The sequence below is a fragment of the Camellia sinensis genome, chromosome 4, assembly GCF_055761805.1.
Source record: "Camellia sinensis isolate YWXY chromosome 4, ASM5576180v1, whole genome shotgun sequence".
Classification (NCBI taxonomy): domain Eukaryota; kingdom Viridiplantae; phylum Streptophyta; class Magnoliopsida; order Ericales; family Theaceae; genus Camellia; species Camellia sinensis.
The window spans coordinates 17,590,730-17,618,317 of NC_138964.1; the positions used below are offsets into that span (position 1 = coordinate 17,590,730).

General features: G+C 36.4%; 1 protein-coding gene across 2 annotated transcripts; it reads right to left on the minus strand.

Annotated features, from left to right (window-relative positions):
- Window positions 1-1,143: 1,143 nt before the first annotated feature.
- Window positions 1,144-24,809, minus strand: LOC114271059 (replication protein A 32 kDa subunit A). Of its 2 annotated transcripts, none has more exons than XM_028212677.2 (10): window positions 24,588-24,809; window positions 24,267-24,377; window positions 24,092-24,189; window positions 23,909-23,950; window positions 23,070-23,147; window positions 4,319-4,397; window positions 4,107-4,196; window positions 3,942-4,021; window positions 1,573-1,641; window positions 1,144-1,458 (listed from the first exon to the last, which is right to left on the minus strand). In XM_028212677.2, exons 1-10 carry the CDS (start codon window positions 24,687-24,689, stop codon window positions 1,374-1,376), a joined length of 834 nt encoding a protein of 277 aa, XP_028068478.2. In that variant the 5' UTR covers window positions 24,690-24,809; the 3' UTR covers window positions 1,144-1,373. The 2 variants fall into 2 exon arrangements, with proteins under 2 accessions (XP_028068478.2, XP_028068477.2); XM_028212676.2 differs by having other exon boundaries at window positions 1,573-1,680; window positions 24,588-24,773.
- Between the last annotated feature and the right edge of the window lie 2,779 nt (window positions 24,810-27,588).

The following is a 27,588-nucleotide window of genomic DNA, read 5'->3' on the forward strand; positions in this document are numbered from 1 at the left end:
TGTACATTTAGACTTCTTTAAAATAAAATTAGATTCCTTTCACTCCCCTAAATTAAAAATAAAAAATTGTGCATTTCTTCTAGTACATTTTTGCACCTTAACAATAAGGTGAGAAAGCCAAATACATGCCAACTCAACTATAAGGCAAGGAAGGCGGTTGCTTTCAAGCCTCTGTAAAACTATTAACCCATAAGAATTAAGGCGAAAAAACAAACCAAAAAAAAAAAAAAAAAAAGAAGAAGAAAACAATCATATGATAACTATATTTTAGTACCAGTTAATGTGACATTTTACATGACATTATTCGTATAATGAATTTCACCTTTTATTTTAAAACTATTAATATTGAGGGAAATTGATTGAAAAGTCATATTAGTAAGATAAGTGCACCAATAAGTCCTCTTAACTTTTGGTGTATCAAAAATTCTTGTTCACTTTTAATTAACACAAAATTCTATTTTTTTTTATATTCTTAGTGGCGTTTTCATAGAAAGTATCATTTTTAGGGACAGTTTGAAAAAATCGTCATAAAAAGTCATTAATTATTATTTTTTAGTGTCAGATTTTAAAAATAAAATTAAAAAATTACTAATTATCAATTATTAGCAACAGATTCATAAAATCGTCGCAAAACTATTAGGAATTTTTTATCTGTACGTGAACTTAATGATGCACAAATCTTTATAATATGACCTGTGAGTAATTAATTCTAATATTAGTATTATGTGAGACCCATCAAATGATGTGATTAATGTCATATAAAGTATATATCAAATGAGATATTGAATATTAAAATAAATAAATAAATACTCAAAGGAAAGCCCATAATAAAATAACTCAAGTTACAATAAATTTTTATTGACAAAAATAACTTAAGATTCACAATTCACTTTTCAAGTTTTATTGATTTGTTAAATTTTTAAGCAGTTTAGACACAAGGATCACAATTTTCTTAAAAAGCAAAATAATTATGAAAAAATATAAAATATAAAAATAATAAAATAAAATGAAAACCTCCTATTGAGATTTTTCCTTAACCCTCATCATCAAGGGTTGGGCCTGCCCTTATCCAAACATACCATGCACATCACGTCCTATATATATATATATATATATCTTATAGGCCAAGCAATACTCATTATATGATTGTTTTATTATATTATCGTAACCATCTCATTTAATTGCTTAAGCATATGTCTATTAACATATAATGTAAACATGATCGCCTCATACTAGAAGTAAACAAAAGATTCTGAACATCTACATATTTAATATATGACAGAAAAATGGAAAGATCTAAAAGCATAATCTAATTAGAACTTCAAAGAGCTATTTTCAAGTCTGGTTTCACTATGTAGATGTGCAAGATATTATTAACCATTGCCAGTGGACTTGAAGTGATATTCATCAATTGTCGAGTAAACCAGCCCTTCCTCTTCCAGAGCCTTGATCGATATTCTGTCAAATTCCCAAAGAAATTAGTGGGTTGGGGGAACAAATGAAAACATAAAAACTGCATTCAAATAAACATTTGCATATATGACAGAGAGAGAGAGAGAGAGAGAGAGATACGTGATTTTGTCCACCGGCATGTTTAATTGTTGGGAAATTTCAGTCACGTGCACCCCCTTTTCCCGTGTACTGAAACAGTGGAAGATTTCAAGGGTTAACAGCAACAATCTAACTCCATGATAGAAATAGTAAAGAATGAATCATCAACACAAGATTGAGAAACAGATGAATCATTGAGGAACATAACATAAAGACCACGTGTTGACTACAACAAACAGAATACAGAATGATTCATGCACATATATTGTATTCCTTTTTTTACACGAAATGAAGCCCTAATCAAGTAGACCAGTTCACTGAATCATATGGATAAACCCAAAATCCATCTTTTGAAAGAGAATTCCTATTGCCACAATCACTTTGGCTACTACTACTGCCACCTCAAAAGCCTATCCTCCATTTATAAGGCTGTGTATGAGGCTGTACGTAGCTAAATTGGCTGTGGATATAGGTTCCAAAATTCTAAAATTGAATATAAAATAAAATGGAGAAGCAATCAGTAAATATGCTGGAATGCTTTGAGCTGAAGGAGCTTTTATGGTGGTCAGAAGTGTTTTATTGTGTATTTGGATACCACTTTAAATTGGTTTGACCTTTTAGTGATTTATTACCCAAGTGCGCTTATCAGCGAAACAACAATAGAGGTGTTTTAACAGGAAAGAGGAACTGAGATTCTTTAGCCTTGGCCAAAAACAGGAAGTAAAAGTTTTTCCCATGCCACAATCTCCAAACAATACCAAACCTCTTTACAACCTCTTCTCTACAAAACTCTTAATTAAAAAGCACTTTATTAAAAGCTACTACACCAAACATGGCCTAGGTATCAGGAACCAATTAGATGCTTCCATCAAGAACCTCGCCTCCCACATCTCCTCAAATGTGTTAGCCTCACCCATGGTCTGTATGGTAGGAGGGAAGGGGGAAAAAGAAAGGGGTGGAATGGATAGTCTCCATTCTAGAAGAAAGGAGTGGAGCAAGAAAAGGAAGAAAGGAGAGAAGCACTATCCCTCCAAGCCAAACGAAATCCTTTCCTCCCAAAAGTGAGCCAAAAGTATTAGAGAAAGGGCTTTCTTCTCTTTCGAAACTTTTTTCCTTCCAAATATATGATTTCTTTTTTCTATAATGACACATAGAACCCCAACTCTTCATCCTTTCCTTCATCCTCAAGCGAACGAAAGGAGATTTAGGTACTATCCTTAGGGAAACTTTGTCTTCATATATTAGCCTTATTGTTGGTATGTTTGGTAGGAGAGAAGAATAGGAGCAATAGAAGGGGAAAAGGGCAAAGGGCATAAAAGATATCTCCATGTTTTAGGAAAAAGGAAAAGGGCAGGAAAGGGAAGAAAGAGGAGCACTATCACTCTATGTCAACCAAATTCTTTCTGCCCAAAAGTGGGCTGAAAGAATTTTTGGGCAGAAAGAATGAGAGAAAGCGCTTTCCTTTGTTTTTGATGTTTTACTTACTTCGTGTTATGTAAAACAAATTACTGGTCAAGTTTAACAAAATCCATTAAATCTTTTCTTCCTTTTCAACCACAATAGCAGAAAATGGACTTTCTTTTCTTCGGTTCACATTATCTATCCCTTCTACCTTCCCTTTTTACATCAATCATATCATACCAAACAGATCATAAAGGATGATGTAGCCAATCTAGGCAGTCGATTGAACTTGAACTATATTTGGCAACATAATAAGTTACCTCTACATATTGTGTAATGATCTATCTCAAGAAGGGAGGAGCATTTATGCCACACAAGGACAATTACCTTAATAAAAATTGTAGCATAAGATGGTAATGTGAAACAACGAGATCAATCCACAAAAGTCACCTCAGATTCCGCACACTAGCAAAGTGTTAAAATGTGAATGCTCAACACAAGGTAAAAAAATTCTAAAATTAAATCTAAAGGTGTAAAGACTTTCCACTGAAAACGTCAAACATTTCATTGAAGAGAAGGAAGCTTGCCCTCATCGAATGTGAAACCAACATTCTAAACTTCAGTTACAAAAGAGGGTTTTTTTATTTATTTTTTTAAAACCATGTATTAGACTAAGTTTAATAACTCAAGACAAGCTCTCTACATGCATACTCATATGCTTATGAGCAAAGGCATACAAGGCACACTTGAAGCATGCACCTTAGATTGTGCTGTGCAAACTGTAAGAGTGTTGCCTAAAAATCAAAAACTTGATGCATTAACAACACATTTTACTTTGCATACCAGAAAACTCGCCCTTCTAGAACACTTCACAAAGCATTCACATTAACTGTTTTTCTTCATTGTATGTCTGCTTGAATGATATGCACAACAATTATTTACAAGCGAAGGACAAAGACTAGCTGTACGGGAAAAGGATAGTAACTCACAGGCATGCAGGTTGCTGCAGATAGTCCATGACTACTTGATCAATGCCCTTGAGTCCATCTATGCCATAATTGCCAACATACTGAAAAGCATAAAATATATAGGAACAGTATAAATATCAACTACAAGTTCACAGAATATTGGATTCCCAATATTGATTAGCTTACTTGATTCGGCGGGGCAGCTTGATATCCCTTTGAAGGGGTGCTAACTGCTGAACTTGTCATATTGACAGTAGAGGCACCACCGTGTTGTTTCTATCAAGATAAATACAAAATCCATCATGAATACAAAGTAGACCATATATAAAATAATTCACATCAATGCATAACAGCATTTCAAATTTGAGTTGGCAAATTTGAAACAGTTAGATCCATACCTGTAATTTGGTGTTGTACGAATGGACATACATACACTCAACAAAGTGGTATGGAATCTCATTATAGTCAGTCAGAGGCCTGAAAAGCACAGCCAAGATAAAGATTTAATATCTTGACACAGAAGAAGAATGTGCACATAAAAACATAATCCATTATCCTTTTCTATTTGTAAGAATATGGCAGTGTCAAAGCCTCCATTGCAGACAAACTTGCAACAATGGAATATACCACTTCAATAACTCTACTAAGAAAACCAATGACTAAAGATAAATAAATTAATTAATTAATTACGTAATTATTATTTAAAAAAAAAAAAAAAAAACTTTAAGAGTGAGGTTAAATATACAACACATCACATACACCTAAATTCCTGTCCAATTTCGTTATTTATGAATCCATATCATCAAGCTACGTAGAAAGTAACTCTAATCCGTATGGTATGAAAATTAAGTTATTGTTAGTTGCACTAGGTTACTGAAGTCAAATAAAGGTAAAGCGAAAGAGAAGAAATTAGTAATATCTTTGTTAGTTAGTTACACAAACACAATCATCAGAAGGGGGGAAAAAAAGTGAAAATCGAATTCTAAATAGTTCAAAATAAATTCACCCATAAATTAGCATCAATCATGAACCCTAAGATTCTGACAAATAAACTCCGAAAATCCTCATAAGAATTGATGACAAAAAAAATTATTGCTTGAACCTAAAAGCATCATCTAAAAGTTCAACTAAAAGTTCTACAAGATAAATCTCACTATACAAAAAGTAGTTGAACCTGTAAATGGCATCTGTTATTGTCATAACCTAGAAATCACTTTACACTGCATTTATGTTATTCTTGCATTTGAGTGCATTTGTTCAACCAAGCCATATTCTTTACTTGATAAGATTATATGATACTACTTTGAAGTCTTGAATTTTAGCATGAAATTGTCTAACTAGCGTAATTGTTGTAGTGATCTACTTGAAATTGCCTTAACTTTGCCCTACCCTATGAAGCATGGGTACTTCGAAAAATATGTCGTACCCGTACCGAGTACTTACTGGCGTACCTATTAAAACCTATCACCTACTTCACCCACTTAAACCTACTCCACTAAACCTAACCCACTACACCACTACCACCTCACCTACTCCACTAAACCTAACCCACTACACCACTACCACCTCCACTTCACCTACTCCTTACCTACTACACACTCACCCTCTTCTATATATAGGAATCATGAATCATTGTAATAAATAGACAACAATACATCAATCAATAATACATTTCTCTATTTCTCTTTATACATTGAATTTTTTACATGGTATCAGAGCAGGTTTAGAACCTAGTATTTTCGCTTCCCCGGCGGGCGGCAACCTCACCTTAGCCGCCCGCCGGACCTCAATCTAATCCGCTAAGAATTTTCTACACATACCTTGAAATTTGTTCGAGTCCACCACCACTGTTGACCTTAACCCGTCGCTGCAGTTTAGGTTGAAGTGCCTTGAGTGGTCCTTTGGGCTTCTCTCCACCTTGCTTCCCCAGAGCCCAATCAGCAGAGTCAAAGTAAGCACGTTCATGGTCCTTAGAAATAAGTGGTGGTTTCTTGGGCATTATTCCTCCATACTTGCTCTTAACAAGCTTCCTCCTCTTGTTGGGGTGATGGCATGGCCTTTTCAGAGTCCTCTGGGACATCTTCATCCACACCTTCATGCTCTCTGACATCTTCCTCCTTGCCTGACATAGTGTTCTTGCAGCAATCCAATGTACAGCCGCGGTTAAAAAAAAAAAAAAAAAAAAAAAGGCTCTCGAGTTCGCGATTCTTCTAGCTTCGATCGAAATGAAACCAGAACCTTGAAGCTGGTTCAACCTTCCTTCCTACACCTGCATAAGGGAAGGTCCAGACCACGCGCCGCGCTTCAAGGCCATCGTCAATTTCAACGGCGAGTCCTCCACCCCTCGGTGCTACCACCAACGGCTGCAATTCCACTGGACCTCCTTTTAATCCATGAACCCAGAAGGGCAAATCATCATAGTACATTTCAAAGTAGTAGTCCTTTGAGACAGCATTTCGGAACTGAGCAACTTCTTCCTTCGACAGAAAGGGAGATCAAAATAGTGGTCTGTTTCACTTGGATTGTGAAAGGGACCGACCGTGTTGGCGTAAAGAGGAACCAGACCTCCAAGTTTGTACCTGTGATCAGATCCATCCGATCTCACTTGCGATACACAGCAAGTTAAGAGCAAAGCGACGATGGCCACGACGACGATCTCCATATCTATCTAGAGAGAGCACAGATCTGGATTGCGCTGAGAGAAGGTAGTGGTAGTGCAAGGTCTCTCTCTCTACCTCACTTCCCGTGGTCTCCCACATGCATTTTATAATCAAAACTTTTTCCTATCCGCCAGATCCCCTTTAATCATATCCACCACTATTCTTTTTTTTTTTATCACCTATCTTTATATTATTATTATTATTATTATTATTATTATTCTTAAAATAAAAAAATTAAAAAAATAAAAAAAAAACATTCCAAACACCATTACTGTTTTTTCACAAATCCGTGTGATAAAGATTTGCACACCAAACCTTACCTTCTTTTATTCATCTCAGGGATCAACCCCGATCACACTTAAAAAAAAAAAAAAAAAAAAAAAAAAAAAAAAAAAAGAGCAAAGACCACCATCACAACAACCAAAGGATTTTTTTTTCTTATTTCTTCTCTACTTTGCCGCCGGTCTCTTTTTTTTGCCTCCGTCCTGGACGGCCCTTGACGGTGTTGCCTCCGTGTTTCCCACTACTCCGGGCACGATCACTACTCCCTGCTCCTCCACAGCAGCATATGGCGGCCCTCCAAATCGGAACATCACGGTGGCCTTCCGCTTCAGCTCCTTGTTTTCCGCCTTTAGCACACTTATCTCTGCTCGCGCATCCTTATACATGCGCTGGAGCAGAGCCAGTTGGGCGTTTAACTGCTGCACTCATTTGTCCTACTCTGCAGCCAGTGCGACAGGTTTGTGACCGCAGTCATGGTTTCCACACATGACTTCAGAGTATACTGATTGGCCTCAATATCAGTTTGCACCGCCATTTTTTGCTCCACCGACCGCATCGGAAAGTTCAACGGAGCAAAACCAGAGGTGTTTGGTTGAGATTCACTAGCCACCGCACCAGTTATTTCTCTTGTGGACTCGTTCAATTCTGGAAAGAGCGTGAGCAGACCACGGGAAGAGGAGGCCATGTTCTGGGTAGCTGGACGGGAAGAAGAGGCCATGTTTCAGAGACGGGTTGGTTACAGAGTATTCCAGAGTTTCTCTCTCAGCAAAGGAAGAGTTTTTTCAGAGGATTTTCAGAAGTTTTTTGTCTGCCTCAGCCTCAGCATCAACCTTGGTTAAATAGCCGAGGCAGCCACGCGTATCGCGCGCCACTTGACGCCAGACGACAAACGGGCGCGCCAGCCAAGGCACTCACGTGCCTCGCCATCATGTCCGGCACACCTTTTTATGACTTGGGCTCGCCTTTTGATGGCACGCCTTTTTATGGATTGGGCACGCCTTTTGATGGCACGCCTTTTGATAGATTGGGCACACCTTTTGAGGGTACGGCTTTTTAGGGGTCCGACAAGACTCTGTAAACTGTCCCGACATTGATTTCGGTTAGTTTCTACAAGGGTCCGACAAGACTCTGTAAACTGTCCCGACATTGATTCCGGTTAGTTTCTACACGGGTCCGACAAGACTCTGTAAACTGTCCCGACATTGATTCCGGTTAGCTCCTTTATGGATCCGACAAGACTCTGTAAACTGTCCCGACATTGATTCCGGTTAGTTTCTACAAGGGTCCAGCAAGACTCTGTAAACTGTCACAACATTGTCTGCTACAACGGTCCGACATGACCCCATAAACTGTCTTCTACATCAGTCTGACACCGCCATCCAGTGTCCTCTACACCGTTATGACACCACCATACAGTGTCCTCTACAACGTTATGACACCACCATCCAGTGTCTTCACCAATGGTCTGACACGACCATACAGTGTCTCCTATCCTCTTTTATTTTTATGTCTTTTCTTGTTTTGTTACTCTCTCCAAACTCAAGTTGGCTAGTTCCTATCCCCCTTGAGTTTGCGGGGGGCTATTAAAACCTATCACCTACTTCACCCACTTAAACCTACTCCACTAAACCTAACCCACTACACCACTACCACCTCACCTACTCCACTAAACCTAACCCACTACACCACTACCACCTCCACTTCACCTACTCCTTACCTACTACACACTCACCCTCTTCTATATATAGGAATCATGAATCATTGTAATAAATAGACAACAATACATCAATCAATAATACATTTCTCTATTTCTCTTTATACATTGAATTTTTTACAGTACCGTACCTCGTATGGTACTTCTGCATACGTACCAGGTACACGAAACACGTACCCAAGTTTTTTCTTCTTAATTTTTAACGTACCCAGACGTACCTAGTATATATCCAAGCCGTACCGTACCTCAGTTGAAACAATATTTTCCTTCTACTACAGAGATAAAACTCATTTCACTAGATTTCTTTTTCAGTTTTTGTTTTATACTTAGCATGATTTTAAAATTAAACTATGGTTTGTAAGTTATTTAATATATTGATATTTAATTTTGATTTATACTTTTCCTTTTGACATTAAATGTTAATTATAGGTTGGACCTTAACAAATTAAACCATTTAATTATTTTTTGCATTACTCTAAATTAAAAATAAATATTTTTTTACAAGCGTACCAAGCCCAAGCCGTACCCATACCCTATTTTTTTTTAATTTTACCATATCGTACCAGTACCAGTACTCGTACCCGTACCTGTGCTTCATAGGCCCTACCCAATTACTTTTGGATGAATGTTGTTTGAAACTTAAATTGAGCTTGGGTTAACTAGGAATATGTCATAATTCTTAAATGAAATATGTTCATGGTATGGAAATACCTCATGCTATTAGATGCAAATAACTTAGAATGTCTTCTACTTTTATGACTTATACTGGTGCATCATCCGTTATGTTGAAATAAGTTATGAGTGTGAGTATGAAAATGTGGTCTGAGACTATGTCACTTGTGTACTTAAGTAGATACATTTAGCTAGGGATACTTAATGATGCTTGCTTAAATGGCTAATCAAGATAATTATTGCTTAATCGACTTGGATTAATGACTATTGTATTCTCAAACCTTATGTGGAAACTAATCATGATTGGTCAAGGTTTAGTGTGATTAATTAAGGTAAACACAATCAAATAGCCAGGTAAGACTGATTAGTCAAACCTAACCATGATTAATTAAATATAATTAATTAAGCTAATGATCTAGATTAATTAAAGAAGATAGTCAATGGTGGATTGAGGAGGAAGACACGTGGTTAATTCTATACGAAGTGTGTGTGCTTGCCATATGGCTCAATATATTCTTGTTTCGTATTATGTATATTCACGAAAAATACAAATAAACAAAAAGGAGAAAAAGGATGCGCTTGTGCTGGAATTCTTGTTTTTCTAGAGAATAAGTGAGAAAAGAAAAGGAAGAAAGAAGAAATCGAGGGAAGACTAGTTTGAGCTTGAAATTCATGGCAATAATCAGTATCTAATACTTGATTTCTTCACTTCAATTGGAAAAGAACCCTATTAACATGAATTGTAAGAGAAGAATTGACGGGAAGAAAAAGAAAAAAGAAAAAAGATTTGGGCTGTGTTTGGTAAGGCTCGCGAACTATATTTCCACCCTCCTATTTGTACTAGACGTTTAGATACAGATTTGAAAATACAATTCTACCACAGAGTTCAAAATGATATTCGAATTCCCGTTTGGCACATTTCTCCCTCTGTTCAATCTCCACTGTAAAAAGCTTCCAAACGCACATATTCTCTCTCTTCAGTCTTCGCCATTTCTGAAAAGCTTCACGTGCAAAGAAAATAAAAACTGAAGATCAAAGCTCAAGATTCTTCACGGGTCTCGTCTTCTCTCTTTGAACTGAACTGTGAGCTTCAAATCGTTACCATGCCTGTGAACCCCCTTCCTATCCATAAATTCATTTGGAAATTATGTATGGGTTATATATATATATATATATATATCATTGATTTGCACCTTCATCCCTAAATTCATCCCCAAATTAATTTTTCTCAGGCTAAATACGGTTCAATCTCCTTCCATTGTTGTTGTTGTTGGCATGGTGGCCTCGAATTAGAGGTTTCACCATGTTCAGATCTCGCTCTTTTTATTCTAGGCATGATTACAGTGTGAATGGTGGGTTTTGGAGGTAGGAAATTTCTAATGTGAGAAGTAAGGAAATGGAGTGAAAATGAAAGCAATAGGGAAACGGAATGGAAGAAGCTTCAACTGAGGCTTGAACTGAACTGAAACTGGTTGACCGGCCGGATAACTCACCGATTGACCTACCAGTTGACCGATGGCAGTGGGGTTCTGTGAGTGATTTGTTTGGCTGATCTATGATGGCTCTGTTGGCTTCTCCTCGCCAACCTTCAAATGTGAAAGCCTTGTAATTTACAACTCACTGAATTTTTAAACGATTTTTCCTCTGTGTTTGTCTTCAAAATGGCTTTGGTATAGGCTTTCTTATAGACTCAATTTCAGTTGAAGAAATTCTTGACAGTAGGTGTAGGTGGTGGACGGTTGTAAGATTCATCTATCAATAATGGAGGTGGTTGAACATGTGCATGGGTTTGGTTGTTTTGCATAATGGTAATGAATGTTGATCAGCTCACTTCGTAAAGCTTCACCAAGCCTCGGACTCATCTTCATCAATGAAGATGAGTTTCATCAATGGCGGGCACTGTGCAAAAATTAATAAATCAAATAAAATTGAATTGTGTGAGATAAATTGAGTAAATGTTACAAAAATGATATTTGAATTTTTTTTTCACTCCTATATCATTTGTGTTAAAACCTATCACCTACTTTACCCACTAAACCTAACCCACTACACCACTACCACCTCACCTACTCCACTAAACCTAACCCACTACACCACTACCACCTCCACTTCACCTACTCCACCTACCACCTCCACTTTACCTACTCCATCTACCACCTACTACCACCTACTCTTCTATATATAGGAATCATTGTAACATTCAATAAATACATCAATCAATAATACAATTCTTTATTTCTCTATACATCAATTTCAACATGGTATCAGAGCAGGTTTAGAACCTAATATTTTCGCTTCACCGGCGGGCGGCAACCTCACCTTAGCCGTCCGCCGGACCTCAACCTAGTCTGCTAAAATTTTCTACACGTACCTTGAAATTTCCTTTCTTCAACCTGCTGAGTGCACAAACCACAGACAGCACACTGTATTTTGCTTTTTCTGACTTGGTTGGGTTCAGCATTTGGTACCTGGTTGAGGAGGGAGGTTGCGCCGCCGTCAATTGAAGGGGGCGATGGCATCCTGTCAGTGTCGCTGTGTGTGTCTAATAGTAATACCAGCTGCAGCTACAAATACGCCTCCGATATTTCCATTGTCGTCGATTCTCGATCTGAGAGGAAGTACAGGAAGAAGAAGGAGATTTTCGGGCATTTCTTCCACAAGCCCTAGCTTTAGCTTCAGGGGAAGACAAAGACAATGCCTCCTCTTCAACAGAAATTCTGAGTCCACTTGTACTACTAGTGGTCCCTTTCATCGATGCAACACTCAACTGGGCGGAGACCTTGCCCCTGCTACCTCTGCAGCCTACGAAGTGCTTCTCCTTGTTGGTGGTTTTTTTGCCTATACAAGAACAGGAAGCAAAGGATCGCTTCTAGGAGGCCTTACTGGTGGATCTCTAATGGCTGCAGCTTACTTTCTTATGCAAGCATCAGAGATGAAGGAAATAGGGGATGCCCTTGCGTTTGGATCCACCTTCCTCTTTGCGTCTGTATTTGGTATAAGATTGGCAGCTACTCGCAAAATAATGCCCGCATGGCCTTTGTTAGGTCTTTCCATCTGTGCGTTGGATGTGTCTCTTAAGGAGCATAAAGAAGAAAAGAGAAAACCAAACAGGGGGGCTCTCTCTATCGTTCTGATTTTTGGTGAGACCAAACCCACGGTCTCTCTCTCTCAAACAACAAAGTCACACGCTGTTCTTTCTTTTCTTTTCTTTATTTTCCACTTTCACACCCATAATCTTTTTTTTTAATCAACCCACTCAACTTTCTTTTATTTTAATATATATCTATATATATATATATATGTTTCTTATAATATATTGCACAGACTCCGTCTACTTTTGCACAAACCCATTTTCTTTTCTTCTTTTCTTTCTTTATTTATTTCTTTCTTTTCATTCCTTTATTACATCTATACCCATATCCATCATCACACTCTTTCTTTATTATCACCTTTTGCACCTCCCTCACCGACTCCCTCACCACAAAATAGAATTTTTTATTTATTTATCTTATCTTTTTTTTTATGTTCCATTTTTCACAAAAAAAAAATAAAAATAAAAATAAAAATAATAATATAACTTTGCACACCAAACCATATTTTTATTCATCTCAGGGATCAACCCCGATCACAATTTTACACAAAAAAAAAAAAAAAAAAAACCCAAACACAACACCCAAAGATTTGTTTTCTTTTCTGCCGACGGCCACCCACCGACCTCACTTTTTCGCCTATTTCGCCGGTCTTTTCTTCTTGCCTCTGTCCTGGGCGGCCCTTGACGGTGTTGCCTCCGTGTTTCCCACTCCACTGGGCACGATCACTATTCCCTGCTCCTCCACTGCAGCATATGGCGGACCTCCGAATCGGAACATCACGGTGGCCTTCCGCTTCAGCTCCTTGTTTTCTGCCTTTAGCACACTTATCTCTGCTCGCGCATCCTTATACATGCGTTGGAGCAGAGCCAGCTGGGAGTTTAACTGTTGCACCTCATTTGTCCTGCTCTGCAGCCGGTGCGACAAGTTTGTGACCGCAGTCATGGTTTCCACACATGACTTCAGAGTATACTGATTGGCCTCAATATCAGTTTGCACCGCCATTTTTTGCTCCACCGACCGCATCGGAAAGTTCAACGGAGCAAACACAGAGGTGTTTGGTTGAGGTTCACTGGCCACCGCACCAGTTCTCTCTCTTGTTGACTCATTGAGGTCGGGAAAGAGAGTGAGCAGCCCACGGGAAGACGAAGCCATTTTCTGGGCAACAGAGTGTTACAGCGTATTACAGAGTTTCTCTCTCAGCAAAGGAAGAATTTTTCAGAGGTTTCTCTCAGTTTTTTTGTCTCAGCTTCTGCCTCAGCCTCAGCCTCAGCCTCCGTCTTGGTTAAATAGCCGAGGCAGCCACGCGTATCGCGGGCCACTTGACGCCAGACGACAAACAGGCGCGCCAGCCAAGGCACTCACGTGCCTCGCCATCATATCTGGCACGCCTTTTTATGGATTGGGCACGCCTTTTGATGGCACGCCTTTTGATAGATTGGGCACACCTTTTGAGGGTGCGACTTTTTAAGGGTCCGACAAGACTCTGTAAACTGTCCCGACATTGATTCCGGTTAGCTCCTTTATGGGTCCGACAAGACTCTGTAAACTGTCCCGACATTGATTCCGGTTAGTTTCTACAAGGGTCCAGCAAGACTCTGTAAACTGTCACAACAACTGTCACAACATTGTCTGCTACAACGGTCCGACATGACCCCATAAACTGTCTTCTACATCGGTCTGACACCGCCATCCAGTGTCCTCTACACCGTTATGACACCACCATACAGTGTCCTCTACAACGTTATGACACCCCCATACAGTGTCCTCTACAACGTTATGACACCACCATCCAGTGTCTTCACCAATGGTCTGACACGACCATACAGTGTCTCCTATCCTCTTTTAGTTTTATGTATTTTCTTGTTTTGTTACTCTCTCCAAACTCAAGTTGGTTAGTTCCTATCCCCCTTGAGTTTGCGGGGGGCTGTTAAAACCTATCACCTACTTTACCCACTAAACCTAACCCACTACACCACTACCACCTCACCTATTCCACTAAACATAACCCACTACACCACTACCACCTCCACTTCACCTACTCCACCTACCACCTCCACTTTACCTACTCCATCTACCACCTACTACCACCTACTCTTCTATATATAGGAATCATTGTAACATTCAATAAATACATCAATCAATAATACAATTCTCTATTTCTCTATACATCAATTTCAACAATTTGTTAATATTTTTTGGCCATTTATTTGAACATAACAAAACAATAAACAACAAATTATTTGTGCCAATAATTATTAAAAATAAAAAAGTATTTTATCTGAAAAATATGAAAAGAAAAATAATTCAAACCAAATACCCAAATCAAAATTTGTTTGACATCAGTAATTGAATATTTATTTCAATTATAAAAATAATAATTTCCTTTGTAATTTTTTCAATTAAAAAAAATGATTAATGTAATTTTTTTTTAATAATTAACTTTTTCATTGAATTTTAAAAAGAGTTTGCTTATGAGTTTTTATCAGAATTTTCAATAGAGTATTGAGTAGTATGTTTGGTTATGAGTTATAACAATTTGAAATAAGTTTTGAAAACTATTTCCAAAACCCATAACCAAACAAATTTTCTTATTTCACATATCACATCAAACATTCAAAACTCAATTCTACAGTCAACTCAAAACTCAATTCAAAACTCTTTTCAAAACTCATAATCAAACAAATTTTTCATACTCAAATTATAATTCCAAAACTCACAAACTCAAAATACAATTCAATTCTCAAATCATATTTAGAAAACTCTACCAAACACTACCTTGAGTTGTGTCTTTTTTGTATGAGGAAGAATATGTGATGTTTGGTTTTGTAAGAAAGTATTAATTTGGGTAGTTGTTGAGAATTGAGGAGGGATAAGGCCTTGCCCACTGTTCCTCAAAGTAGATTTGAAGGCTTCATGAGGGAACAAGTGCTAGATCAAGCAATAAATTTAGGGATCAAGCACTGAATTCAGGAATCAAGTGCTGAACACTACTCAAAGTTTCACTTCTTTTTCGATTGTAAACTTGAGAGTTCTAAGTAGGACCCTAATGGAAATATTTAGACATTATAAGTACAATTTGACTATAAGGAAGACCTAATGACCATATTGTGGACTAATATTACTCTATGGACAAGAGATAGATATGTAGAGAGCATAGTTGTCAAATCGGGATTCAAATCGTGAATCAAAATGGTATTGTGCCAAATCGTGAATCGAATCGAATCGTGAATAGTAAAGATTCGGTCACCTTTTTTTAATTACATAGAAAATATATCTACACACTTAAATATTAAATATATGTAATAATTATGAAATATTTAGATTTAAATCAATAAAAATATTGTTTTAAATGATGATCATGTGATCTGTATAAGAAGTTAACATTGATTCCCATGTTTAGCACTTCACATTTTCCCTTTTAGATACTATTTCTTATCAACCGTTCTTAATAAAGAAAGAAAACAAAGACAAACTTTCAATTTCCAAATAACAATAACTCAATAATAATATTTTTAACTTTTTACAAGGTTAAATACCAAAATCTTCAAACTTTTTCAAAAATCTCACTTCATAACCAAACCAAACGAAGCCTTAAGTCCCATCAAATGGGGTCGGCTACATGAATCCTTCTTCTCCACGCGGCCCTATCAAAGGTCATTTCATTAGTCAAATTAAGTAGATTCATATCTCTATTTATAACGCTAGTCAACGTTAATCTAGGCCTACCCCGTCCCCTAACACTTCTATCTACCGTTACAGCATCGCATCTCTTCACTACTGCCTCTGTTGGTCTCCGTTGAATATGACCAAACCATCTCAAACGATTCTCTCTCAACTTATCTTCTATCGGTGCTACTCCTACCCATTCCCGAATACACTCATTCCTAATCCTGTCCTGTCTAGTCTTACCACACATCCACCTTAGCATCCTCATCTCAGCCACACTCATCTTATCTACATGTTGTTTCTTAGTTGCCCAACACTCCGTCCCATACAACATAGCTGGTCTAATAGCCGTTCTATAAAACTTACCTTTTAGTCTAGTGGGTATTCGTTTATCGCACAATACCCCAGACGCACTTCTCCACTTACACCATCCCGCCTTAATCCTATGGGCCACATCTGCATCAATCTCTCCCGCTGTTGTGATAATCGACCCTAAATAACGAAAATGTTCACTCTTAGGCAGTTCTTGGTTCTCAATCTTCACTTCTCCTCTGCTTTCATTGTTACTGTTACTAAATTTACACTCCATGTACTCTGTCTTAGTTCTGCTTATTCGAAACCCTTTAGATTCAAGAGCTTTTCTCCAGATCTCCAACTTTGTGTTAACTCCTTCTCTAGTCTCATCCACTAACACAATATCGTCTGCAAAAAGCATACACCATGGCACGTCATCCTGAATATTTATCGTCAACTCGTCCATAACTAAAGCAAAAAGATAAGGACTTAAGGTAGATCCTTGGTGTAACCCTACAGTGATAGGAAATTCATTTGTTTCTCCAGCTGGCGATCTAATAGTGGTCACCACCCCTTCATACATGTCCCTAATCACGTCAATGTAGCCTTTTGTCACCCCTTTCTTCTCTAACGCCCACCATATTATATCTCGGGGCACTCTGTCATATGCTTTCTCAAGGTCGATAAACACCATATGAATGTCTCTTTTCTTTTCTTTATACTTTTCTATTACTCTCCTCAAAAGATAGATCGCTTCCATTGTTGACCTACCAGGCATAAACCCAAATTGATTCTCTGACACCTCTGTTATGTCTCGCAATCGATGTTCCATCACCCTCTCCCACACTTTCATTATATGACACATTAGCTTAATTCCTCTATAGTTGTTACAATTCTGGACATCACCTTTATTCTTATAGATTGGTACTAAAATACTCTTCCTCCACTCATCTGGCATGTTCCTAGTCAACAAAATTTTGCTAAACAACCTAGTCAACCAAGCAACTCCCTTTTTACCCAAACACTTCCAAGCTTCAATAGGGATATCATCAGGTCCTAAAGCCTTATTTGATTTCATCTTCTTAAGTGCAATCTCCACTTCAAAATTTCTAATCCTGCGATAGAACCTATAGTCTTGGTTTATCGTATTACTGATTATTTCTTCCCCTATTGTCGTACTTCCATGTTCCTCATTTAACAGTTTCTCAAAATAATTCTTCCATCTTTCCTTAATCTCATCGTCCTTCACCAATACCTTAGAATCCTCACTCTTGATGCACTTTACTTGATTAAAATCTCTTGTTTTCCTCTCCCGTATCTTAGCAAGTTGGTATACCCTCTTCTCTCCCTCCTTACTATCTAGTCTAGTGTATAGGTCATCATAAACTTTCAACTTAATCTCTCTCACTACTTTCTTGACCTCCTTATTAGCCAATCTATAGCTCTTAAGGTTTTCCTCAGTTCTATCCTTCTGCCACTTTTTAAAGCACTCTTTTTTTGCCTTAACTACCGCTTGGACCTCTTCCCTCCACCACCAAGTTTCCCTAGAGCTGGGTCCCGTTCCTTTCGACTCTCCAAGCACTTCCCTTGAGATTCTCCTCATACAATTGGCCATCGAATTCCACATAGTGTTAGCATCACCTTCTAAATCCCAAGTACCTTCCTTATCCATTCGATTCTTAAATATTTCTAGTTTATCCCCTTTTAAGTCCCACCATCTCGTCCTACGACGCCCACCATCCTTCCTAGCTTGGTATTGCCCTCTAAAACATAAATCTAGTATCAAAATCCTATGTTGAGAGACCAGACTCTCTCCAGGAATCACCTTACAATCATTGCATTTTAGGCAGTCTACTTTTCTCACTAAGAAATAATCTATTTGGCTCTTAACTAATCCACTCTTAAAGGTTATCAAATGCTCCTCCCTCTTCTTATACATAGTATTGGCCACCACCAGGTTAGAAGCCAACGCAAAATCTAAGATTCTCTCTCCAGCCTCATTTTTGTCACCAAAACCGTATCCACCATGCACCATTTCATAACCTACTTTATCTATGCCCACATGGCCATTAAAATCTCCACCTATAACCAGGTTCTCTCCTATGGGTATCTCCTGTAAGATCTCATCCATGTGCTCCCAAAAATCCCTCTTAGTCTGATCATCTAACCCTACTTGAGGGGCATAAGCGCTAATAATGTTCACTATATTCCCTCCAATAACTAATTTAACTAGCATAATCCTATCTCCTTTCCTAATGACCGCCACCACACTTTCCACAAGACCCTTGGCAATTATGATTCCTACCCCATTCCTGCGTCTATCCTTACCACTATAATAAAGTTTAAAACCAGTATCCTCAATTTCCCTAGCTTTCTCTCCCGTCCACTTAGTTTCTTGTATGCAAGCTATACTAACTCTCCTCCTAATCATAACATCTACCAATTCCATCGTCTTACCAGTTAAGGTTCCTATGTTCCAAGTGGCTATCCTAAACCTATAGTCTTGGACTAGCTTCTTTACCCGCGCTCGTCCAGATAAACGCGGAAACCTTTGCCCATTTTTCACCGCACCCAGGCGTCGATGCGGCGCCCCTTGCTCACTTTTCGAAACACCCGGAGGCAGGCGCAACGCGTCACTTGAGGGGAACGACCTAGCATTTAAACGATTCAAAGTAGGATTCATTTTCATAAGGGATCCGAGCGGCTTTTTTTTACGTGTTGGCTGTCGGCTACCTAACACACAACCCTCCTCCTTAACCCGGGCTTGGGACCGGCGGAGTTGTTAACAACCCCGGCGGAGTTAAAATCTCACTTCATACCTTTAAAAAATTCATTTTGTAAATGCAAGTACTTAGATAAATTTGAATATGTAAACCTAGAATATTATAGAGAGAGTTCATTTTTTTTTTTTACTAAGGTTTGAGTATTTGAGAGTAAATAGGGAGGGAGAAAGTCAAAAGATGGCATATAATAATCCTTAAAAAAGTTGTGTGAACCCTTTTCCAACAATAAATAATAAATAAAAAAAACATTGATTTTAGCAAATCAAATCGATTCACGATTCATCGATTCAGTTCACTGATTCACCTACAATTCATAGCTATTTGCAATTCACACAACCTATTCGAATCGATTACCTACTAAATCGAATCGAATCGTACAATTCGAATAACAAAGGTAGAGAGAATAATAACAAATTAAATTGTGTAGTTGTCTTATGACAAATTCATGTGTTATCTTAATGTAGAATCATTTTATCAAATTTTGATTGGCATTAGGGTGTCTGGATCAAAACTCGACTAATCCCCAAGGGTGCACAAGCCTTCGGCAAGAAGTTTTCTCCAAGTGCACCACAGTTAATTCAAGAGTTTTCCTCAACTCCGATAACTCCAAGGAATTGTTAGCACCTAAAAGGTTTCGATCCCTGAACCTTTGAGGGAGCACACCCCCAAAACCCAAGGCCTTGCCATCAGGCCAACCCCTTGGGGTTATCATTTTATCAAGTTTTGAATCCATATACATGCCATTCATGGATTAGTCCCAGCTACCAGGGCAGAGAATAAGCAAGCTAGTAGCCCAATAACCAAGACGTCTATATGTGCCACTAATGTGGCTTAAATGTACAGGTGCCAGATATTGTCCCAGTTGTTCTATATGTATAGTTCCATTTGGATGGGCATTACATGATACTTTTTATATGGTACTCTCCGTACAATGTAATATAATTCCAAAGCATTGACAAGCTTATTGTTAAACACTCAATTTTGATACAAGTATATGGTTTGGTTCAAATCTATGATGCACGGACACGGACACGACACCGACACGAGAAAACGTAAATTTTCAAAAAATAGGGGACACGACACGATAGGGACACGTTCAATATATATAATTTTATTTAGTTATTATAAGTAAAATTAAAAAATATAAATATTATTTATTTATTTTAATATCAAATATTATTCACAAATTAAAATTTTCTTATAAATAAAAATAATTTATTTAAACAAATGATAATATCTAAAAAATAGAAAAAAGGTAAAGAAAAAAAAAAGAAAAAAAAGATGTTTGAATATATATCCAGTATATAATATATATACTATTATTATTAGTATATAAATATATATATATATATATATATGCATATATTATTAGTATATAATGTATACAGCGATCGATGGTCAAACCAGGGCACCGAAACACCATAGCGAGAGAGAGAGAGAGAGAGAGAGAGCAGAGAGGGAGACGACACAGACGAGGAAGACGATAAAGACGACACAGACGAGGAAGACGATAAAGACGACACAGACGAGGAAGACGACACAGACGACGCAGACGAAATGAAGAAAGAAGAAGAAAAATGAAGAAAAACAAAAGAAAAGAAGAAGATCGAAGAAGAGATTTGAAGAATCGAAGAACATACCTGATCTAGGGCTCCATTTCAACAGGTTCTTCACCCTCTCTCTCTCTCTCTCTCTCTCTGTGCAACAGGTTAGGGTTTCTCTCCCTCTCTGTCCATAACGTGTCCATAGCATGTCCAACAGTGTCCAAACGAGTGTCCGGTTGCAAAAATTCAAAAAAAAAAGGGACACGTTGGGTAGAGTGTCGGACACGTGTCCACCGCGTGTCCGACGTGTGTCCGTGTCCGACACGTGTCCATGTCCGACACGTGTCCGACACCCAAACGTTGCCTTAGGAGACGTGTCCGTGCTACATAGGTTCAAATCTTTTGATAACCCTGTATGTTGAGATATTTCATGACAAATGAATGGCTTTGGTATTGACTGGTCTTGTTAGTTCATCCCTATTCCATTACATGATTTCAGGTGATACGGCTTAGAAGGTGATCAAGTGTTCTGTATCTGTTAATGTGCACATGGCTAAGAAGACTTTTCTATGAACCTAGGGAGACTTATGAATTAGGTGTACTTTTATGAAAAGTTTGGTCATGTTAGTTCATCCCTATTCCATTACATGATTTCTGGTGATAAGGCTTAGAAGGTGCTCAAGTGTTCTGTATGTGTTTACGTGCACATGGCTAAGAAGAATTTTTAATGAACCTGGAAGGCTCTTATGCGTTAGTTGTACTTTTATGAGACATTTGGTCCTGTTGGAGACTTTTATGAGATTATGCACATGTAAAGCTTTTTATACAATGACCAAACTTGTGCTACAAATACAAATATTTTGTATGTAAACTATAAAAATTCCAATTTAAGAACTTGCACTGATGAGTTTACTATATTACAAGGATTTTGTTACAATATGCTTCCACTAAACAATAAAGAATTTCTTAATTTTAGAAGTGCATTTCCCATTTAGTGCAGGTAGACCTTTCATAGCTTGTTGCTATCGGCCTGCCATTCCCGGCTAATCCACTTAGTGTGGGTTTGGGGCCGTAACAGTTATAGTAATACAAGCAGCCACACTTGGTACCAGATACTTAGCAGTACTATTAGTGTGGTATTTCTTGACATTCTTTTTCTGTTTTTCCATCTTCCTGCCATCATTTTTTGGTTTCACTGTCTACTAGAGCAATTTAAGTGTACAGTATTATTAAATAACAAGTTGCCAACAGCAATTTACTTTTCCAGATAACCTTCCAGATAACCTATGAAGCACGGGTATACGTACGAGTACTGATATGCTACAAGTACGTCGATATCGTAAAATCAAAAAATGTAGAGTGCAGGTATGGCTTGGTACATTTGTAAAAAAAATATTTATTTTTAATTTAGAATAATACAAAAATTGATATGGTTTAATTTATTAAAATCCAACCTGCAATTAATATTTAATACCCAAAGTAAAGATATAAACAAAAATTAAACGTCATATATTAAATAACATACAAACCATAGCTTAATTTTAAAATCATGCTAGGCATAAAAGTAAAAATAAAAAAGAAGTTCAGTGAAAGGAATTGAGGTATAGTACGGCTCAGGTATATACTAGGTATGTTTATGTACGTCAAAAATTAAAAAGAATATATATTGGTACGTATTTCGTGTACCCGGTACGTATGTAAAAATATCATATGAAGTACAACACGTCGGTAAGTACCCGGTACGGGTATGCCATGTTTGTCAAAGTATCCATACTTCATAGCAGATAATTAAAGGAGCTAAATTTTTCTGATCAACCTCTAAACTTGACAAACAATTCTTTGCAATTGAGGGCCCAAATCAAGATTGTTTAGGAAACCTAGACAGCACCCAATTGAGCCCACGAGAAAAGCAACAAAACATGGAAGGTTTTCCCAATAACTTGTACACACTTAAACATAATACTAGAAAATTGCTACTAATACACGATCCATTGCCAAAAAGATTTATTCTTTAAAGCTGTAACCAGAGACACCATGGAAGTTAAACTCCTTCCAATAATGGGGAGACAGAAAATAGCAAGTGTGTTTTTTTTTTGGCTTGAGATGAATCCCTCCCAAGAGCAGATTACATGACACTATCTGCTTCTGCCTACATTTACAATCCCAATAGGATTTAAAGAAAGGTGAGTAATACAGCCAGACGTTATTATGATTTCATGAATGAACAATAAAGAATTGGAAATTCATGGAAAATGAATTTCCTAACACGCTTTAATGAATAAATTGGCCCCAAACTCTCTAAACTACAACTACTCATCAATGAAAAGAATAATGATACACATCCAATGCCCGATGGAGAAGGGTATATTTTACCCAAAGAAATTTTACCTAATTAAATTATATTGCAATTATCAAAATGATTAAGCATGTAGAAAACTTTACCTGATAGAGAAGGCCACTAAATGTCTTTTGCCCTGAAAGCCTTTCAAGTGTCCATGAACCCGAACATACATTCCATCCCTAAATATCAAATTAAAAGATAAAGTAAAATGTAAAATAAGGTATAAATATCAAAATTTTAAAATTAAGGTGAGAAAAATATTAAGGACCAGCTTGAATGTTATTGTGCTTTTTCAAAGTTCATCCTCAAGAACAAGTTTGGGTTTGAAACGGGAGCAATGTGCCTAACTAAGCTCAACCCCAATCCAAGCAATTTTGCAGCTGACACTATTTCTCCCTCCAGGATTTGTAATTTATTCTATGATCTCTGTTTGATTTTGAATAATATTCCTAGTAGTAGCAACAGAATTGCAAGGAGATTTGGGTTCCCTTGGGCTATGTTTGGAGGATGGATTTGGACAGTGATTTGGAAAAAGAAAACGAAAGTGTAAGTGAAATGTTAATGAAATATAACTACATTTTACCTACATTTCATGCAACTTTTCTCTTTCTGTTTCCAAATCCCTATCTAAATTCATACTCCAAACACAGCCTTAGTGATGAGGTATCCTTTTAATTTTGATTAATCTCTTCCTTAATTCAAGGAGAGGATTTCTATTTATGTTAAGAATAAATGAGTCAAGGCAAGCAGTTTATTTCCCCCCAAAAAAAAAAACAGTTCTCATTCACCCACCATTACTGTACATTTCCAACTTTCAATATATCTTCAGTAAGAATCATTTCACCATCTTAATTATAGACATTACAAATGAAGACCTTTCAAATTCAAGGGGTGTCCACACAGGCCCTAAAGCTATATGCAACAACAATAGTAAACTCACGATATTCCCTCTACTTCTTTCGTGTCCACAGCTTCATTTACCCTGAAAATACACAGATATGTCACTTTAGCACGCAAAATTAACAAAATATTTGCAAATTGGGCATGCAATTTCAGCTTGAATCCGGTAAAAATTGACACAGTATACGCAAATAGTATCTCAATTAAGAGTGAGAGAGCTCACCATCTATTGCAATCAATGCGTCCTGTGCCATCGTCTAACACAAAGAAAATATCAGTAACCCTTTCCGTTTTGTTGAAAACCATCCCCACCAATTTAACCTAAACACAATTGAAACTCAAAATTTGAGTATAAATTTATTTTAGAAAGAAAAAGAAGAAGAAGACTCAAACTTTACATTGTTCACATCGACACCATCAATTAGGAAATTCGATTTGTCATCGCTGGACTGAAAAGCTTCGCTTATTTGCTTCACCGTTAAAGGAAGCAATGGCTGGGAATCTCGATTCTGCAAAACCAATACAAGACCAAAACCCTAATTATATGTTGTACCTGAGAATCATACGAAAAATGAACGAGACTATAATATTTGAACCCTAGGATTTAGAAAAGCGAAGCAAAAGTAACAGTAACAGAAACTTGTAAAAAGAAATTTCTTTTATTTTCTCTGTTTCCCTCCGATTTTCTCGGCAACCAAACAAGTAAGATTGGGTATTACTTTGGAGGTAGAGAAGAAAGGATCGGCGGTCTGAGTGGCCTGAGAGGGCATGAAACCGCCGCCGGAGAAGGCGGCGCTGCCTTCGAACTGGTTCGCATACATCTCTCTTCAAACTGGGGTTCAAAATCCGAATTGGGGTTTCGATTTTGGGGATCGGTTTATATATGTCTCTAAAGTGAGGGCTTCCCGCCAATTTTTTTTTTTTTTTTCTTTTCCTTCTTTGAAGGATTACAATTCAATGATTTTTTAAATATTATTTGTTTGAAATTATCAACGTAAGTCAAATTTTTAATTTTTATGATAAAATATATAAAAAAATGAAGAGGTGATATTACTTAAAAAAATAAAATGATAAAAAGTATACTTATATAACACATCTCAAATATAGATGAAGTTTTAATTATTAATATTTCTAAAATTTATTATTGATGTGTAATTTTTTTATAAATTATTCTGCGTTTTCTCTTTATAAAATATAGGAAGAAGAATAAAGAATTAATATATAAAGGCTCCGTTTGGTGTAGCTATTAAAACAGCTTATAGATTATACCTTAACAGATTATAGATTATGACTTTAATCAGAAGTTGTTAGTCTGTTTGGTGTAGCTGTTGGATTATAGATTTAAGTTGCTGAATAGTGTTTGTTAAATAAGCTGTGAAATAACTTTTTCAATTAATTTTTATTTTTTGTTTGTCTACATTTCTCATAAAAAATAATAATAATAATTTATAGTCCGTTTGAGTCTTTTTCTATTTTTAAAAAAATAAAAAATAAAAAAATTTAAGAGTATAACCATAAATTAACATGTCCACAGTAAAAGTTGATAATCAGAAGCAATGGGTGAGCAGCTTCTCAGAATCAACTTTTTTGAGTTAAAATAAGCTGTTAGAATTAGAAACTGTTTGAAATAAGTTTAACCAAACAGTCCAAAATAACTTTTTCAAAGCTAAAAGCCATAAGTTGGCTCTAAAAAACTGAAACAAACACCCCCAAAGCAAAACGTGAGACTCAAAATAAAGACTTTTGGTCTGGTGGACAAAACACTGGTGCGGTTTGGTACATTTGTTAAAATAGATTATAAATTATGAGTCTAATAAAAGGTTGTTAATCTATTTGGTGCAATTGTTGGATTATATATTTAAATTACTAAGTAGTATTTGATAAATAAATTGTAAAATAACTTTTTAATTTATAAACATCTTTTTTATCCTTGTTAACAGTAAATTTAATTAACCTTTCTTAGTTAAAAATTAAATTAATTTTTATTTTTTGTTATTAATTACTAGTCCACATTTTCCGTTAAAAAAAATCTAGTCTACAATCTATACTTTGGTCTTTTTCTATTTTCAAGAAAAAAAATAATAATAACAAATCAATTTCTAGGGATATAGTCACAAATTAACATACCTACCGCAGATGTTGATAATCAAGAGGTGGACAACTTCTCAAAATCAATTTTTTTTAGTTAAAAAAAGTTGTTATATTCAAATATGATTTAGACTAAATTTAACCAAACAATCAAAAATCACTTTTTTAAAGTTAAAATCTATAAATTAGCCAAATTAACCCACACCAAACACCCAAACTTATTACTTGAACGATACACTTTATGTTACCACTTGAACGTCACATTATATATATGCTTTTAAATTAAAATTAAAATTTATATTTTTCAAATTTTAATAGCATACCCATTGGGTAGACAGACACTACTAAGCCTCCATTTGGCAAGTTAGGTTATGGGCTTTTTTTGGCTATTTTAGCCACAAAAGACAAAATAGACTATTTTAACCACAACAAACAAAACATCACATCCAATCCGTAATCATTAGACTCTTCTCTCACAAAAAAAAGTCAAAAAAGTCAAAAAGTCAAAAAGTCCTTCCCAAACTAAGCTTTTTAGCCCAGGCTAAAATAGCCAAAAAAACCAAAAAGCCAATCCACTTCCCAAACCAACCCTAATATATATATTAACTTATATTATTGTGTGTGTTCATTTGATAGCATAAATTTGTGAGAAATTCAAAACTTAGATGTTCAATATCAAGCAAAGTAATGAGAAAAAAAATTCACTTGAATATAACTAACGAATTATTGATAAAAAACATTAAATATTAAGTGAATTAAAATTTAAAAAAATCAAAATTGTAGAATTTGTTAAAAAATTTTCCAACTTTACGGGAGGTTAGTGTAATTTATCCAATTTATTTTTACATGATTTTTTTTTTTCGAAAATTTGAAAAAAAAATTAAAAGTGCTTTCATAAAAAAATATAGTGTTATGAGAAACTTTTCTAAAAAGATAAGGAATTAAAATTGATCATTGGTGTAACCCTACCAAAATTGAAAATTCAATCATCTCTCTAGTAGGCGATTTAATAATGGTCACTATACCTTCATATATATCACTAATCACGTCAATTTAACATTTTGTTACCCCTTTCTTTTTTAACGCCCACTAGATTATATCCCAAGACATTCTATCATATACTTTCTCAAGATTGATAAAAATCATATGAATGTCTCTTTTATTTTCTATTACTCTCCTCAAATGATAGATCGCTTTCATTGTTGATCTACCAAGCATAAACCCAAATTGATTCTCTAACACCTCTGTTATATCTCGCAATCGACATTCCATCACTCTTTCCCACACTTTCATTATGTGGCACATTAACTTGACACCTCTATAGTTGTTACAATTCTGAACATCTCTTTTATTTTTATATATTAGCACTAAAATACTCTTCCTCCACTCCTCTAGCATTTTCCTAGTCAGTAAAATCTTACTAAATAACCTAGTCAACCAAACAACCTCCTTCTTACCCAAACATTTCCACGCTTCAATCGGTATATCATCGGGTCCTAAAATCTTATTCAGTTTCATCTTTTTAAGTGCAAACTCTTAACCTGTAGTCCTAATTTTCCTTGTTACTACCTACATCCTCTCTTTTTGACCTACCTCTATGTTCCTCATTTAACAATTTCTCAAAATAGTTCT

Coding starts and splice junctions, on each gene's coding strand:
- LOC114271059 (XM_028212676.2), bottom strand. CDS start 24,689: ATGTATGCGAACCAGTTCGAAGGCAGCGCCGCCTTCTCCGGCGGCGGT. Junction 4,197..4,318: donor CGTACAACACCAAATTACAG/GTATGGATCTAA, acceptor TTATCTTGATAG/AAACAACACGGTGGTGCCTC. Junction 4,022..4,106: donor AAGCTGCCCCGCCGAATCAA/GTAAGCTAATCA, acceptor TATGCTTTTCAG/TATGTTGGCAATTATGGCAT.